The sequence below is a fragment of the Melozone crissalis genome, unplaced genomic scaffold (genome assembly GCF_028551555.1).
Source record: "Melozone crissalis strain CALT ecotype California unplaced genomic scaffold, PUWL_Pcris_2 ptg000017l_1, whole genome shotgun sequence".
NCBI lineage: Eukaryota > Metazoa > Chordata > Aves > Passeriformes > Passerellidae > Melozone > Melozone crissalis.
The window spans coordinates 304,101-322,446 of record NW_026535795.1 but is presented as its reverse complement, the minus strand read 5'-3'; the positions used below and the strand labels follow the sequence as shown (position 1 = coordinate 322,446).

The 18,346-nt window shown below is 41.6% G+C and overlaps 2 protein-coding genes across 2 annotated transcripts in view; one reads left to right on the top strand and one right to left on the bottom strand.

Annotated features, from left to right (window-relative positions):
• LOC128936132 (skin secretory protein xP2-like) overlaps positions 1 to 18,346 on the bottom strand; it is a 199,561-nt gene that overhangs the window by 51,627 nt on the left and 129,588 nt on the right. The window lies entirely within an intron of this gene.
• The window catches only part of PREX1 (phosphatidylinositol-3,4,5-trisphosphate dependent Rac exchange factor 1), a 118,748-nt gene that overhangs the window by 51,739 nt on the left and 48,663 nt on the right, over positions 1 to 18,346 (top strand). The window contains exons 3-7 of the mRNA XM_054274404.1: positions 1,112 to 1,234; positions 6,038 to 6,142; positions 8,986 to 9,087; positions 15,746 to 15,907; positions 16,310 to 16,443. Coding sequence (XP_054130379.1) covers positions 1,112 to 1,234; positions 6,038 to 6,142; positions 8,986 to 9,087; positions 15,746 to 15,907; positions 16,310 to 16,443 — 626 coding nt within the window. The remainder of the gene's footprint in view (positions 1 to 1,111; positions 1,235 to 6,037; positions 6,143 to 8,985; positions 9,088 to 15,745; positions 15,908 to 16,309; positions 16,444 to 18,346) is intronic.

Genomic DNA, 18,346 nt, shown 5'->3' with positions numbered 1-18,346 from the left:
TGTAGTGTTGTCAGAAATACTAACTTTTGGCAAGATTTGTGAAATGCTGAGTAGAGTACTGAGGGGCCATTTCAATGTTTTTGAGAGGAATGGCGGGGAATCCACGGCCCTTGTCTGTTTGGCTTGACAGTATTCAGTTAGCCAATTTGCATCTGCTGTTTTCTACTAATAGAAATTTGATAGGGCTTATGAGAAGGAGGCAAGAATTTTCCTTTGTGTTTTTGTGGAAAGGAATTGGGTTTTTGTGGGAGATCTACATATTGTGAGACCCTTGCATGAGGAGGTTCCTGAATGAATTTTGCCCTGGTAATAGTTAAGGGACATAGAGAACTGTGAGGTACAGGCTTCTCTAGTGCCTGTGATCACAGGGGGTGCATGTTGTTCATTAATGTCATAAATACACAAAACACTTTCCTGTAGTTATTTGGCAAAAAATCTCACCTTGTACACATATGCACATGTGTATTCTAATCACAGGGATCATTTAACTGTCACTATTACCTTTTAATACAAGGTTGAACAAGGGGCCTCTTCCCCTCTACATGTGCCTTTTGGTGTCACTGAGGTCAGTGAAAGGGAACTGTAAATGCTGCTCTTGAGGTTTGTGAGAAATGTACACTATTCTGTACTCTGAGCAGTGTAAAGCTGGATCCATACAGCAGATTTTGTCTCCTATTTACAGGCACACCCTTGTGTGTGATACCTTCAAGTCCCTTTCTTCCAGAAAGGGATTTCTAATGCATGGGAGGGAAAGGCAGACCACTCCCTGCTTCTGTCTCCTGCAAAATGAATTTGGCCTTGTGGTTCCATTTACCTGTATGTTCTCATAGGAAATATTCTCAAGACTTAAAAGAAGTTGTTGGCATTTATCATGCTCAGGGGTCTGCAAAGATAGCCTTAATTTACAGCAGGTATTTCAGTCAATGTAAAGATTTTTATAGGGGGCTAGGAAAGGGGCAAATACAGTGTAATTCGTTCTTTACAAGTCCCTGTCTGAGCTCTGGATCCTCTCATGGTCAGTCTAGAGCTCCACAGTATTTTGTCATTTGTACGTAGCAAAAACCTCTGACATGTATTAAAAACGAGCAATGTTTTTCTCCTTATGTTTCAGATCTTATTTTCTAACATTGAAGAAATTCTTGGTGTTCACAAGGAGTTCCTGGCTGCTCTGGAATTTTGTTTGCAACCAGAACCCCAGTCTCAGCATGAACTGGGAAGTGTTTTCTTAAAATTTGTAAGTACAATGACTTAATGCTATCTGAAAATACAGTTTCCTGTCAGAAGCTCTCCATCCCCTTAGCAAGCCCTAATCTCTAAGGCTTGTAGCAATGCTATGACAATGTGTGTCTTGTATGAAAGTTGTAGGTAGGGTGGGAAAAAACTTGTGAATGAGGCTAGAACAATGGACACCACATCAAACTGAGCTAAACAACGATGTATTTTAAGAAACTCTTCCCTTTCCTGTTGAATTTTTTCATTTTTTTTCTCACCCATTTGATCACATTTTATTGCTGAGAATTTGTCTGCTTTTGTTTTAAAAGTTTCAAAAATGCAGTGCAATTTCAAGTGCCTCAGAATCAGTATTCCTGCAGGTGCTTGCCTGGTATTGCAGACAGGGGTGTGTGATGTTCATGCTCCCTGCCCAAACAGCCCTTGCAGCAGCCTGGGTGTCCGTGCGGCCCTTGCAGCAGCCTGGGTGTCCGTGCAGCCCTTGCAGCAGCCTGGGTGTCCGTGCGGCCCTTGCAGCAGCCTGGGGTCGCGGGTTGCAGCAGCCGCTCGCTGCCAGCGCTGCGTGTCCCGGCGGGGCTCAGGAGCTTTCCTCACAGCACATGCTCTCACTGTTTCACCCAGGGAGACCATGGGGAACATTTCTTTGGTCTTTTGTTTGGGCAGTGTTCTGTTGTTGCAATATGCTCAGAAGTAGTGCTGGAACTCTCTCAGTGCTGCTTTTTCATTATCATCAAATCACAGTGAGTCCTGTGGGGAGCTTGCAGCGAGGAAGTGACAAAAGGCCCCTGAATCTTGAATGTATTGGCGTATCCACTGTTGTGATCACCTAGCAAGGTCATTCCTCGTCCTGATTACGAGTCCAGTACTTGTCAGCAGCCAGTTGTTAGCAGAGGTGCTTTTCTTTAGAAACTTGGTGTTAAAAATACTTAAAAATTTGGTGAATAGCTTGAGAATTCTTGAAGCACTGTTTTATCCAGACACTGTATTTTTCTAGCGGACCATGTTTTCTCTAAGTTTGTGTATTGTATATTCTTGTAGCAATCCCCAGATTCACCATGTGGAGTTCCATCAGGCTGCAGTGCTTGGGTCCTCTTCATGAGATTTGTGTATCCTTAATGTCCTCTAGAGTCTACATAGGCCTGACTTTTCCTGGTCTGTCTTGGCCTAGAAGAACCTTACTTGGCAACGATCCACCAGCCTTCAGAAACAGAACGCTGCTTTTATAGAATCATGGAATTGTTAAGGTTGGAAAAGACCTTTAGGACCATCAAGTCCCAGCACCACCACCATGTTTGCCATTAAACCATGTGCTCAAGTGCCAGCCACACTGACACCTTTTTTGAATACATCAAGGGATGGTAGTTGTTCTGGGCCCAGTATTGTCCCAAGGACCTTTAGTTCAGAAGGATTCAAGTCTTGAGTAGCACCTAAAGCAAGCAAGCAGATTTTGCAAGAATTCCAAAAAAGAAATTATTGCATACTGTCTTTTTGAAGTATTATAAGAGATAGTGAAATGTGCTTGCTCTGATACTCAGGTGTGAAAAATTGTTTTCTGTCAGAAGACAGACATTGTCTGCCCTACTGTACTCCATTTGGTTGGGTGATCAGAAATTCATTGTCTGATGGTAGGTGCTAGAGTTTATTCTGGAGCTGCAGTGCAGTGTGGCTGCAACAGGTGATGTAGAACATCCTTGAATACTCATTCCAAATCCAGTGTACAGCCTTAAACAAAAAGAACATGTGAGACATGTCTCAGAAGAGGGCACATGGGCTGGCAGTGGAGTGACCACACCTTGTGAGCACAAGCTTGCTTTTGCAGGGCAGGAAAGGGTGTGACTGTGTGTGACTGAGCATAAGGGCAGAGAATTGTCTGATCCTTTATTTCTGATATTGCCATATTGCTAGAGGTTTGGGAATGTAATAGCTAGAATCTTGTTCTAGGGAAATGTGTGTTATGATCATTTTTTGGAGCAATGTTGCATGAGTCTGTGTCATCGGGGATATTGTTACATTGAGAGTTATGTCTTCTGTTCAGGTTTTTGATGTTGACAAGGTTGGTTTCAGCCTGCTTTGAAACAAGAAAATGCCATGCCTTGTTAAAAATATTTTCAAATAAAATGTTTCAGTTTTCTAAATGTCTTATTTGCTTTTTCTAGTCAAAATGGTTTTCAAATTTGCATTAATTTTTAGGCAGTACTAATGGATCTAAAATAATATGTTTGGAGAATAAACTAATGGTTAAAGACTTATTTTAACCAAACTGAGAACAGTACAGTCTTACTTCTGTCACTAAAACAGAAGGTCTAGCTGTGTATCCAGCAGATTTGCTGAGCAAGAAAGTGCCATTTTTATCTGGTCACATCTCTGACCATAATTGCACTTTAACCTAGAGCAGCCGCAGGTTCAGAATTCCTGGGCTAACGTCTGTAATTATGTAACTGATAATTTCCTCACCAGGCCATGGGAGAACCTAGGACTGAGTATCACCCACAGAGGAAATGAAACACTTCAGACATGGAGCAATTTTAAGCATAGTTCTCATATTTGTGGGTCAATGGCATGGGGTACAGCTGGGAAAGACTTGAGGAAAGCACTCTGGTGTGTGTATAATTATTGTACTGTCTTGAGCTTTAGCAAAAGGATTTTGTCATCATATAAATATAGCCTCCCAAACTCCGGGCACTCAAAGCTGCAGTCAGAAACTTGAGCAGTGACATTTTGTGTGCACTGATATAACAGATGATTCTGTGTTAATGACTGCTGGTTTTAGTGTCAAGCATGGTACTTGTGTGCATCCAGGGAGTTGAGAAGTGAGTGGAGATGTGGGAAAAACTTCTATGTCTGTTTTACTCTGTAACTCTCCTGTTTTTATGGTTGACAACAATCCTGTTGCCTTTTTTCTATTGTGCTGTGGACCCAGGCCTGCCTTTTCCTGCATCTGGTGGTCAGAAACTTTTGTTTCCTTGCAGCTTCCTAGTATTGCACCCCAATAGCAACATGAATGGCTGCTGATGAAGGATAAAAGTCCTGAACATCTGCATTCCATCTCTTTGCACCATACCCTTTGTGGCTGTTGTTTTATTTGCTCTGTACCATTGTTCTTGTGTTTGGACATACATCTATTTATTCTCAGTTCTTTCTTTTGAAGTACAAGGAAAGGAAAAATGAATTAAACCAAATCCAAAAGCATTTTACAGATTCTGAACATGTATAGCTACCATTGAACATCTGACCAGAATGTCAAATTCTCCTAAACTAATATAAAAGCAATTTCTTTCCATTATGACAATAGCAAAGGGAATACCCAGTGACTGCAGCTGCAGTCCCATGTTTTCCCAAACTCCTTCAGCTGGCAGTAGTTCTTTGCTTGGATAACTGTGAGTGGTCTTAAAAGTACCTAGATGCTCAAAGTACCTTCAGCTGACACAGGAAGAGTGCTAGGACTCCAATCAAAACTCAAAAAAATTAACTTCCAAATTTTGGGGAGATTAAAAGGTTCAGATAGAATGTTTTCAGACCAGAATCTTGCTGTGAATGCAACAGCAAACTCTGGAAGGCATTGGCTACATGGCTTGGTGCTCTGAGAAAGCCTCACATATTACCCTGCAGAGTGCCACACTAATGCTTTGAAATTATTTTTGATATGCAAATTAGCTTGTCTGGGTACCTCCACATGGTGCTGCATTATGGCATAGAAGCTAACCTGAACCAGGAAATAAAGTGCTATCCTGAGAAGCACTCAAAACCGATGTTTTTTGGCTTCTGAATCATTCATTTTGCCTAAAGCCTAATATAATCTCATGACCCTCCTTTTATTCTGGTGAATGCAACAGTGGAAGCTCTGAATATAGCTGCTGAAAGTTCAGCCCTTCCTCCCAGCTTTGAGAGGATCAACTCGGCTCTTGCTGTATCTGCTCAGCATGGAAATAGTTGTTCCTGCTTCTTTTGTGAATCACTCCAGTGTTTCCAGATATCTAGTGTTTGCAATGGGTTCAGCATCTCTGATCATTTTAGACAGAAGGAGTTGCACTGTGTTTGAATCTGAAGATCAGTAGAACAGAACTTGCTGACCCTGACCTACCAGCTGACCTTCATTTCTTAACAGGGGATTTCATTCCAACATGTGCTGGTGGGTGTGACATGTCCCAGTGTTAGCAGCTCAATCTAATTGTGAAGCTACCCTTCCCTTCCTTTATTATCTGGAATACATTGGGTATTTGGTGTGTATTTGGTGAAATTCTTCCAGTTACAGAAACTATTAAATATATCTGTTAAGTTTTGTCTGCTGCTTGTTTCAGAACACAGTAAACCAGCCAACCTACTAAGGCCTGGCTTCTCACTGTTGAAAGGCAGGGGATTTCCAGCTGACTGCTTTGTGTTATAGTTCCCCTCCAGATCTCAGAGCTTTTTTCAGGCCTTGGCTCTTCCACTTGGCTTTCTTCCTCCTGCAGGAGTGGTGAGCCCCCTTGCTCCTGGCTTTGTTTTGCTTCTGGCTACTTCCATCCCAAGATAGCAAAATTCCTCCTTTCAGGAAAGAATACCAATGGTCTCAGTGAAGCATTAAGAGGAAAAGTGCTGAAAGTCTCAGTGCTCAGAAAAGTCTCTGTTAACTTACAACAGTAAGTCAGGAATTAGTGAGAACCTATATACATTACTCACATTAAGAGTGTCACCCACTTCCTGAAAACTCCAATGCTAATGCCACTTGGAGTCCACCTCTGTTTATAAATAATTTGGTAGCAGACTGTGGCAGAATAATCTCTCCAATGGTGTCTGAGTCAATAAATCACTTTGTTTTTCCTTGCAGAAAGACAAATTCTTTGTGTATGAGGAGTACTGTAGCAACCATGAGAAGGCACTCAGACTGCTGATGGAATTGAACAAGATCCCCACAGTGAGAACATTCCTTCTGGTAAGCACCTTCTCTAGCACTCTTGACTCAATGATCTGACTTTGCCCTGTGCTCATAATAACTCTTTGCTATCCCAGGAATGCTGGGCATTTTGCAGGTATTACCCACTGCCAGGTATGGAGCACTCAGGGTGGAGGGGTACTGAAATTACTGATGACTTGAGGCACAGAATTGAGCAGTACCAGCAGGAGTGATAGCAGTGGAAACAAGGAAGATTTTCTTTTTAAAAAATAACAGAAAAAACAAGCACAGATGAAAGGAATAGTGCAATAAGTCAGCAGCAAGACTGAGGCTAGTTCCCATTGGATTTGATCCCCTGCTCAGTTCTCTGACCAATTCACCATTTGCAGGCTAATGAAAAAAATGTGACCTGCTTCTGGCACCCTTTTCTCCATGAATCCAGTTTTGGCATGAAATGTAGTCCGGATGAATTGTTTTGAGTGCATCATTGCTGCTCAAATCAAAAGTAACCTAACTCCCATCCAAGGAGGGACTGTGGCCATATAGCCTTCAAACACGTCTTAGAGGCTGGACTGGAAGGAGAAGCAGTCAGTGGGCACTGTCTTCTACTGCTGCACTCCTTACTTTCCTTTCTTGGTTGTTTCTCTTCTTTACTTTCACCCGAATTCTGCTTGATTTTTGAATGTCTTGTTTTCTTGACCATGGATGAGTGGCATTTGTAACGGGGGTGGCACATAGGTGAGGGAATAATTTGTCACATCAGCTTTTTTCCTAGTAAATTCTGTGAAGTGAAATAAAGACTGTTTTTCTTGCAAAGGACCTGCTTTTCTTTCTGGTTTGTTTTTTTTTTTTTTTTTGCTTCCTGTGAAAGTTCTGTTCTTTCCCAGTGTAGTACAGCGACATACAAACATCAGTCACAAGCAGGGCCAGAGCATTCCTTTAGCCACAAGATACAGGCCGCAGAGGGAGCCTACCCTCGTGCTGTTGTGTAGGCAGAGTCACTTTGTCATGTCTGAGTTTTAATGAACCTTATTAAACCATTACTTTAAATTACTAAATGACCCTTACCTTGTTCATGAGGTTTTTTTTGGGTGCTTCTGCTGAGGGAAACCAATGAGAAAGGTGAGGGAAGGTGCATGTAAACCATGTCCTTCCCAACCTTCAGAACGTTCTCCACTTCCACTGAATTGACAAAGTTTTCTGTTCGTGTTAGAGACAGCAGCTGGCAAACTGATTACGAGGGACAACAAAGATGTCACACTGTCTACTGTGGCTTGCTGCAGCACCTGAATCCAAGAGACTTAAAATTGCAGTAAATATGGGAAGAAGGGCTGCACTGATGTGTCTGCTTAGCTGTGGTGCTGTAGTTTCTTCCAGACCTCCCTTCCCTTCTCTGCCTCCCAAACCAGTGCTACAATGCTGCTATGCAGAGAAGGCAGCACTAAAGTACAAAGCTTTACTTGTGAAGATAGATTTGGCCCAATTGCCCCCTCACAGCTGCTGAAACATAGAATGTGAGAATGTGTCTGAAAAGTCAGTAAGTGTTAAAGGGCAGTTTTGAGCCCAGAGCTAGAGAGAGGGCTGAAAAAAGAGATGGCAAGAATTGAATCACTTGGGACTTGGAAATTGGACAGGGAACATTGTGAGCTGGGTAGCCAATGCCACAGATCTAGAGTAGCCTGGGGACAGGTTATTTTACAGACAATTGTGTCTTAAAAATACCAGTTGGGACTAAGGAGATTTAATGTATGATGCCTGTGGACATTCCTTGAAGAGAAGAATTGAAGAGCTACAGCCAGAAAGCTCACTAAATTTCCGAGTGTGTCTGAGCCACAGCACACGTTTCACAGGGGAAAACACTACTGATGATTCCTCAATGCAGGCACTTCTTGGCTGAACTGCATTTAAAGTTCAGCTTCTGTGTTGACAGGACAGGTTTGCAACTGGAGTGACTTTTGGAGCAAAGTCCATATTCATGGTTGAGCATAGGAATGTGGACATAGTTTATCTGAAATAGACTTGAAGGCCACCTGAAGTTCTTACCTGTCTCTGGCAGCAACCAGTAGTAGAATCATCAGGGAATGTGTAAAAAGCTTACAGTAGGGCAGTATTGATTTGTCACAAAGATTACAGATTATTGTTACAAATTAAGGACAGTTCAAGGACTATAAGAGTTGTTTTTTTCCCACTGTCATCCCCTGTTCTTAAACTTCCCTTCTATATCAATCCTGAGAAATGAATTTCCATAAACTGTGGAGAAGTTCCATGTGTGCTGGTTAGCCAGCCAGTGTGCCCAGGCTGTTTGTCCAGCTGTGCTCAGGCATAATGTTTTGCCAGAGAAGTGGTGGATGTTATGCAGATGACTAATTTGTTTCAATTCCAGTTCAGTTCAAACATAACAATTGGACTAAAGTTAATTACATGATTACTAGTTAGTAGGCTTTATTTTACCCTTCAAGAGTTTTCTGGACCGACAGTATACAACTTTACATAGTGAACAAAGACAACAGGTCGTATCCATTGTGGAGGTAAATTGGATTATTTTAAGTAATGGTCCATCTAGGTTTGCTGTTTGCCGTCATATTGTTAGAATAGTTTTTGAGTCACCAGCTGTATAGTATTTCTCTGAGAAGATACTATTCTGCGCAGCCATTGTTATCCACTGCAAAGTTTCTTTTGCTGATGCCTGCAGAACTTTGCAGACTTGATGGCTGTATGTCAGACTTGATGACTGTATGGTGAATGAAATGCCATTTCCTGTACCTTAGGTATTGGAAAGTGCTTTCTCACCATAAGGCATGTTTTAGAAATACAAAATTGTGTCAAAAATCATCTGAAAGCTTTGTGTCTGAGGTAACATTTGTTTCTTTTTTTGATTATAGGGTTGCATGCTCTTGGGAGGCAGAAAGACAACAGACATTCCACTAGAGGGTTATCTGCTGACTCCAATTCAGAGAATTTGCAAATATCCTCTTCTGCTCAAGGTAAACCAGAGAAAGTATTTCTTGAGATGATTGTTTTATTCTTGGAGTGATTCTGCTTTTTTTTTAGCCCTGACTTTTGTTGCCACTATTGCTTTCCTGATTTACACTTCTGAAAGTTGGATTTTCTCTGAAGAAAATTGCTTTTTATGGGTACGGGTAAAAGGCTCCCTGATGCTGGCAGGCTGCTAAATCCTGTTATGGTCTGGGTAGAGCAGACAGGGTGACTTACTAACTAACCAAAGCCTTTTGACTTCAGTGCTCTTCAGATGTTTATTGAGGCTTGTGCAGGCTATTTGAGCCACTTCCTGTAAAGCTGAATTCAGCTAGAATTGTGCCTGTGTTCTGAGGGACTGGATGGCTCTGGGGACTCATGTTGGGTTATATTTCTCCTGACAAGGTCTCTAGTTTGATGGTGAGCAGGTCAGTAATGATCAAAATCCTGTATCTTCGGACAGCTGTTTGGCTGCTTGTTTGAAAACTCTTTGGTTGTCTCAGATGAGTTCCCAATGCGGAGGTGTCAATCCAGAAATGACTATGGTATGTGGCACTGATTGGCCCCCTTGCTAATATTCTTGCCAGAGAAGATAAAGCATAAATGACCTGAAAAGAGCTAACTTGCCTCTCATCCTTCCTGGTCAGGGCTGGGTCACCTGCCTGGTGGGGACAAGAAGAGGGAAAAGGATAAAGCAGTTTCTGGGAGAGCTTGCATCCCAGTGGCCTGGTAGATACTCTGTGGCTAACAGTCATCAATCTTCCATGATGTCAGTCTCTTCCTCAGCTAGAGCCACACTGTGTTTACTAAAAGAAAAGTAATTAAAAAAAAATAGAAATACTTTCCCTCACATTTTGAAAGAAAAGTCCTTGTATGAGTTCTGGAAGAAAGTAAGAATTCCGTGATGAATGTATGTCAAAACTCCTGGGGACCAAACATCCTTTCTTTGAAAGCCGAAGCCAATACCACCAAGATGAAGACTGAAACAGAGTTTCTTGCTTTGTAGCCACAGTGGGGTAAAGATGAATTTGCCCTGCCTGTGCCTACGCTTGGTCCTGGGGGTGCTGACCCAGACCCATGTGTACCTGTTGAACAAAGAGCTTTGCAGGGAGGGGCTGTGATGGGGCATCTCGTGGGGCTGCATTCCATTTTGCTATGGATTTCTTCTTGTATACAGGCTGATAAAGATCACATACTAGTTGAAACTTCCTGGATAGGAAATAAAAGTTTTAAGAAAAAGCAAAGAGGAATTAAGTTTTCAATAGGCAACAAATCTGCCTCAGTCAGTGAAATAATACCATAACACTAGGAGTTGTTCAGCTCAGAAAATATCAGTGACCATTATAAAGTGTGATTGATTCTGATTCTCAAAGGTAGTGAATTCATAGCAAATAAGTTGTGTCCCATTCAAGACTTATTTGATAGTTGCTAGCATAAATTACCAGAGCAGACACAAATGTCTCAGACATGAGAACACTTAAGGGAAAACACAGCCAGATTTTATTTATGCTGACCAGGAAAATGCAGCTCTCCAAGCAAGGGAAAAAAGAGATAGATTTAAAAATAGAGCAACCTTCAAATTAAGTGTTTGCTCCCCCTTTGCTCCTGAACTTCAGTTATGGCTCCTGAAATAGCTCTTTTGTATTCATGGGGATTGGATCTTGCTTTATCTAATTCCCAGGGCAAACAGATACTATTGTATTCTAGTTGATGAGAAGAGTCTTAGACCAAAGCTAGCCTACTATCCTCTTTTACTTTGTTTTCGGCAAGAGTTTGTGAACATCCAGATTATCTGGTAACTTTGATATGACCTTGTCTAATGTAAGTATTTAATGTAGCCAAGTAGGTGGGTTTGATAAAGCTAGTATGCACAAGGTAATTCAGACTCGATTGTGTTTGAAAGTAAACTGAAGTAGTAAGGTAAGGCACATATTTTAAATACTGTAACAACTTAATAACATATATGTGTGTTCTTCTTCAGAACAATAAAATCTGTCATGGAGTTGATTTGAGTTACTTAATTAGGAATAATACCCTAGAATATCTCCAAGTACTGATCCACTGTAAGCTTTGCAGTAATTTCCAATGAACTATATCATCCTGCAACACGTGACCTTATGTTTTCTCATGCTCTGATGAAGCTGTTTGGGTTTTTTAAACTAACATATGATGGAGACATAATGATCCAGATGATAGTGGCCAATACGTTTCAATTTTATTTATAGTTTCCCATTTTTTGTGACACAAACATTGCAGCTTTGAGGTGCCTGACTGTAAACAGGTTTTTGGATGGATTTTTCAGTTTGGGGATTTTTTCTGGGGAGAAGAGGGAGAGGGTGGGATCTTTTTTTGTGGGTGGGGTTTGTTGGGGTTTTTTGATTGGGGTTGGGGGCTTGAGTTTTACAATTTTTGTTGCTTTTTCTCTGTCTAGTTTGCAAGCCTTTTGTGTGGTTTGAAGGATGGGACTCAAACTTGGCTATGGCACTTCATAATCTCTGCACAAATAGAGAAATAGCAATATTAGTATTTGTGCCCCAATGCAGTTCTTGTCTGCTTCAGACAACATACAAGAAAATTAGTGTAGAATTTGTCAGTCAGTAAATTAGTTCCTATAACTGAGAAAGGGGCTTGGACTAGACTGGAGCAAAATGAAACTGTTGGCTGTGATGGGCATTGGTTTTTGGGAAGAAGGAAGGTAGCAGAGATGAAGGACACACAGCATGAGTGGGTGGCTGGAGAACTCTCGGGCTGTCTGTCTCTGCGCCGAGATGTGTGGGATGGTTCTGAGGCAGCTGTGCTTTCGAAGAATGAGTCTGGACTCTTCGCTTTTTTGGTCTTCGCATTGTTTATTATTTCTTACCTACAAAATTTTCTTTTTGCCCAGCTGAGATCTGCTCAGCAAGGCAGCCACCGGCACTCTGACCGCCCCTGAGGTGGTGTCATCCTTTTATACTACAAACTACGTATAACATATTTACTTTTAATTCCCAATACCTATCACCTATGTTAGACAGTGCACTTCTATTCTAAACCAATCCCCAAGTGCTAACATCACAGCAGAAAATGGAGAACAGGAGGAAGAAGAAGGACTAGACGTGCCCTGATTCCTCCATCTTGTCCCCATAACCTCCATTCCAAAAAATCCTAAAACCTACATTTTCACCCTGTGAACACCTTGTTTTTATACCATTCAAACCTGTGTGGCTTTCACATCCCCATGCCAAGCTGGCAATTCGTTGGAAGGATCAAAATCAAGCCTCCAGGTGTTCTGGGCAGAATGCCAGGGTCTCCGAGCCCCCCCCCCCCGACGGGAACATCGGCAACTCGGGACATCCGGAGGGATGTGCTGAGTTCCCACAGAGAACTTGCCGAGCAGATCTTCTAGCATGGGGTTTGGGTGAAGGCAGCTCTGTCTCGCCTGTTCTAATTGTGGGACTCTATTAACTAATCTCAACTCTACTGCTTAAGAGTAGAAACAGCTGTTGTGTAAACCAGTCTCTGAACAAAAATAGTCTTTTCCCCTTAATAAAGAGCATTTCTGTCAGCAAGAAGCAAACCCTGGGGCAGTGGTAATCATGAGTTAATCACACCATCGTGTGGGGATTAGGCACAGTCACTTCTGTCTCCTTCCTCTGGCACAGGAGGAATGCACAGCACATGACAGCCGCACCCTGCTGCTCTTGGGAGCCCAGAGCCCACAGGGCTTGGACCTTGCCTGAGGTCTGGTCTGTTGACGATTTGCTCAGACTCCAGCCAGAAATGCACATTCCACCCTAATCCTTTAAAAATATCTGAGGGCATACAACTCCATGGGCAATTAGGACAGTAATTATGTATTGCTTCATGTGGAGAAGAGTTTTTCTGGCCCTGGGAGGGGCAGAAAAACCTGTATGCAGAGAGGAGTCACCAGAGTCAGAATCCCCTGGAAAGGAGAGCCCAGCAGTGAGGCATACACAGGCCTTCATGAATCACTGCCTGCACTTGGAAAAGGAAAGATGGGAAGCCACTGGTGGGAATACAGAACAGGATGAAGGAAACTTACCTTATTGCCTCCCTCACCTCTCCATTCCTCTTGTGGCTGTTCAAGAAACAGAATCTTCTATTTGGCCGTAATTGAATATAATTGTCTTTGGAGGATTGGCTTTTTCTCCCCCCCTTCCCTCCTCCAAGAAAAGTTGTGTTGCTCTTAGGTTCATGACATTGTGTGGTTGAAATCCAATTCTATGTAGCATAATATTAAAAATTGTCTATTCCCTAAAGAGCTCTAAGGAGCACTGTCAATTTATAAATCATGCTTTTGTCTTCCACACATATATAAAATCACAAATAACTGCTGATATTTATAAAACCAGAAACGTTTTTATTGCATTTTAAGTTAGCATATGTTGTAGGTTTAGTGGCATGTTGAAGCTAATCTATTTTATCTGATCCACCTTTGCTTGTCAAGTGTTTACCCTGCAGAGACATTGACATAAAGTACAAATTTTAACAGTGCACAGAATAAAAAAAAAAATATTGTGATTTGCAGGCACACAGAGGAAGTGTGATGTATCATTTATTTTCTGCTTAGTAAAGGCAAATATTACAAGCTGTAAAATACAAGTATAAAACTGCCAGGAACATATATGTTTACAGAAAGGTGGTTTGGGTTTTTGTTGCCTTTTTTTTCTCTTTTTTTAGCACATTTGGAGCTGAACTGTTGATTAACTTAACTTTTTGAACTGATAAAGGAGTGCGTTGTCTCTTGTTATCTCTGTGAAGCTCTGTTGCTCAGCAGGCCAGCGAGGGTTGCAGCTCTGAGGCCATGGTCGGTGTGTGCCAGAGCAGGGCAGCCTGGCAACAGGGATCTGCACCAGCCAGTGCACAGTGTCAGCAGCCCATGGACAAAGTCCATGTTAGGCCATGTCCGAGTGTCCTCAGGGGAGTAAAAGTAGGAGGAAGGAATTTCTCAAATAAAGGAATGTATAACTTTCAGCTGCGAAGTGTATTTGCTGTCAGTTTGAAGTACACAGTCAATATTGTGCACTGAGGGAGGACATGGGGAAGGATGTCAGAGACTTCTTAAAAAAAAAGAAAAAAAGAAAAGTGTCTTTTATTAATTATTTTAAGAAACTCCTGACAAGAAGTAGTTCTCTCTAACTGGCAGCAGCCTTATTTCCTGACCCTATTAGCACACAAGTTGCAGTACAGGAGATAGCAATTCCAGACAGCGATGTCTGTGGGCTTTGTGGAGGATAAGGGTTACCCAGGTATTGCCATACTGGGGTATCTTTCAGCTGTCTTTGAAAATGTTGTCAAATGCTCTTAGAGTTTACGCATCATAAATGTGTCACTAAAAGAAATAAGTACCCAGAGCTCTCTCCCTGTGTTTCAGAAGTGCTGAGCTCTGCTCTTTTGGGAAAAAGGGCAGCGTCAGGATAGCACAGCTTTACCTTGGGCAGCTTCAGACAGGGCTGTGGAGGGGCAGTGCCAGTCCCAGCCAGCACCCTCCCTGCTGGTCCCAGCCTTCTCTCCTGCTCCCAGGGTGTGACTGGCATGGGGAAGATGCTGTTGCAGCAGGGCGTGCTGTGAATGAGACGTCTTTCTCTGTGTTTTGGGGATATTTCTGAATGGGATGTTTAGACAGTGCTAGTGTGTACATACCTCTTCCCAGTGCAGTATGGGTGACACTGCAGCTACAGAACTTCACTGATTTTTAGTGAGAGTAATCTGTTTTGCAATCACAGAGGCTAGTGTCACCAAAGTGTAACACCTGTCTCCTGCCTTTGCTTTTTGCACATTTACTTTTCTTGCCTCACTTTCAGCAAAAGTAAAGACTTCCACAGGGATTTTCATTTTGATATCAACTGACATTTGTAGCAGGAAGCCTCCTTTTCCTGTGCATCTTTTACTCTGTAAATCACAGATGGGTGGAAGCAGTCTAGCTCCAGATCACAGTACTGGGCAGGCTTTCTGGCTGTATCCAAATTCATTCTTGTGTCTCATGCAGGATGATGCAATTCAGCAGCACAGGACTTTTAAACAACCAAATAATACATTGGGGCAAAAGATAGTGAGAAAGTTAAGTATTTCAGTCTTAAACACCATATTATGTATCAAGGTTAAATTACCAGCCATATTTTAGATTTCTTTAATGTATTCTTATTCAATTGTGGCTGACTTTGAAATACTATTGGTCTAAAAAAAATGATTAATTGTGAGTTGACAGTGGTTGTCCCTTTTGCCAAATATTGTCAGGTTCTGAGTTTTGCCTCTGCTGTTTTTCAGTGGACAGGGCTTAACTGGGCTGTTATGCTTTGACACAAGTGAAGCAGAGACTCTTATGGACTCCTTCAGAGCAGAGGTGTTGTTTGTCTCGATGTCAGGACACGTGCCCCAGCCTTCTAAACATACAAAGTAAACATATCTGACGCAGCAAAACATACTTGAGCTCTCTTAATGTAGCTCTCTTAATATTTAACATGAGCAATTGCCTCATTTTTTTAACAGCATTCATATTAACCCTGTACACATGAAGAATAGAGAACAGCATCTGCAGTAAAATGCCTCCAAATTCTCTTTAGTTTTGCAATGGTTCTGGCATTTTCTTGTAGGATTGCTTGCTAATGCTCAAACCTTTCCATGAACCACTTCTCAGTTTCCATGTTTTCTCTTTTTTTTTATAAGGAATTAGCTAAGAGGACTCCCTCCAAGCATCCTGATCACCCAGCTGTCCAGAATGCACTGCAGGCAATGAAGACAGTCTGTACAAATATCAACGAGACCAAGAGACAGATGGAGAAACTGGAAGCCCTTGAACAGTTGCAGTCCCACATCGAAGGATGGGAGGTAGGATGCAGGACCAGCAAGCTCCCTGGAGGCTGGTAACCGCACGGTTTAATGACTCATGTTGCGCACAGGGATTTCTGTTTCTTTTGTGATGTGTAAACACTCTTGAAGGTGTGGGCAGCATCACACAGAGGAATTTGGAATTTAAAGTGTATTTGTGTGTGCAGGCTGGTGCTGAACAAGCAGAACAAGAAGATTATGAAAGAAAGGAAGGTGTTAGAACTAGATTGGAGCTGACATTTCTAATGGGTAGATCTCACTTGAAAGGCAAATAGATCTGGGTGAAATCCTTATGAGTGCATCAGTTATTTCAGTTTAATGGCAGATAAAATAAGGGCGTGTTAGTAAAAGATGTTCATTGTGCACTCATAAAGGAAAGTTAATTTCTTTTTTATGTTTCAGGGGTCAAATCTGACAGATATTTGCACACAGCTCTTGCTGCAAGGGACTTTGTTAAAAATCTCAGCAGGAAACATCCAGGAGAGAATGTTCTTTCTATTTGATAATCTCCTGGTCTATTGCAAGAGGAAATCAAGGTGAGTCTCTCTGTATTTTCAGTTCTACCCTTCGGAAGACTTGTAGGTGGAAGCTGTGATCATTTACTGATCATTCACTGTATTCTCTGTTGCTTCTGTAGGGCTGAGTCACAGGTGGAAATTTCCTCTGTTCATGGCTAGTTCTATCATTTAGGCAATAGGAGAGAGAAATCAGTATGTGGTAGGATAAATATTCCAGGCAGTATCAGAGTGCCCCTCTGAGAACTGTACAGACCAAAGAGGAATTAAAACAGTGCAGCTAAAGCTCAGGGTGAGTTCTTACAGACAGAAAGCTTCCGAGGGCAGCTGCATCTCCAGGAATAATGTGAAGGTGCCAGCTTATATTGTGAGGTTATGCTAAGCATAAGAGGGTGATGTGGAAAATGCTAAAAAGCCAAGATAGGGGAAAGTGGAAGACTAAGCAAACATAAAATAGATGCAGGGCCCAGGGGAGTGGGAGAGAGATAAAGATTTGGCTGTTGCTGTCAGTATTTACAACCCATGTGCTCTGTTTGTTGTCCTTCTTTCCTATCCTGGTAATTCTTTTTTGCATCATCCCACCTGATAAACCTTAAGTATTGTTCAAACCTGCTGCTTGTAATTAAAATAGCATTGGCAGAGTAGAAGGCAACTTGCTTCTGCAGCAATTATATGGTATTTCTGTTCCTGAGCTTTTCACCTTCACAGCCCCAGTCTCATTCTCATGTCTTGGTCTGTTCTGAATTTACAGTGCATTTTCTGCACTCCCTTCTTTTCTACCTCCCTTTCCTGTAATACAATCCTCCTGCTTCAAGTTATACTTTCTTACTGGTGATGGCCAAATAGAACAGCCAACCCAATCAGATATTCTGTAAAACCAGTATTCTCTCCAAAGAAAATTCTAATTTCTCAAAATTTGTGTCTTTTTATCTTTTTTTTCTCCTTCTTCTTTCTTGCTTCCCCCCCCTGCCCCCCACCCCCGGGAAATTTTGGAACCCTTAAGCTGTGAAAGCTAATTTCAGTAATGTTCAGATTTTTTTGTGTTTTTATAATTTATAATGCTGAATTTATACAACCTAAATACAAATTATTAGGTGATGCCTACATTCAAAATTAGATGAGATATAGATGTTTAAACTTTAAAAAATTGCACCATTAAATCTAAAAGACTTCAAATACTTAAAATGTTATCTACCTGAAGCATTCTGACTCTGAAATGACGCATAGGAGGGGAAACACTTCACTTGGACCCTCTACCAGGTTTACCAGAGTCCAAAATTCTGTATGAAACAGAGTTCAGAAATGTGTGCGTTTTTTAACAGAAACCATTCCTTTAAAAAGCCCAGTTAATTTGATACTAATCTTCTACTCCTTCAGAGCTCTTAGAAGCTGTTTTTCTAGCCAGTTTGTAGTTGAGGTTAGCCTAACTCCAGCACTGTCCAGACAGTTTTCCTGGAACACTAAGATTTTGAAAACAAAATGTTTCTAGTGCCCTTTAAGCAGAAGTTTCTTTTTATACAGGAGACATTACCAAGCTCCTCTGTAGTTTGGCTTAATTTTGGAGGAACCTGCTATGACATTTGGATTTCTCGAGGGATTGGTATTGTTTACCTTTGTCTGACAATGTAACTCAAACTGATGGGATGTTGAGAATCCGATTTCCACTAAAAAGCATAATATTTCATTAAGTCTGCTGGAAGTTGCCTAATGTACAAGATATATTTTGATCCCTGAGCTACCTTAATTTTATCTACCTAGATATTTCTGCTGTCTTGCTGCAATTTTTAATTAGTCTACAATAGAAATCAGTGTCTTTTCCTTTGTGTTGGTGTGTCCATTTGGCCAGCTGCTCTCAAATAACTAACATGTTGGTGGGACACACCTTAAAAAATACCGAAACCCCATTAAGAAACTGTCTCTGTCT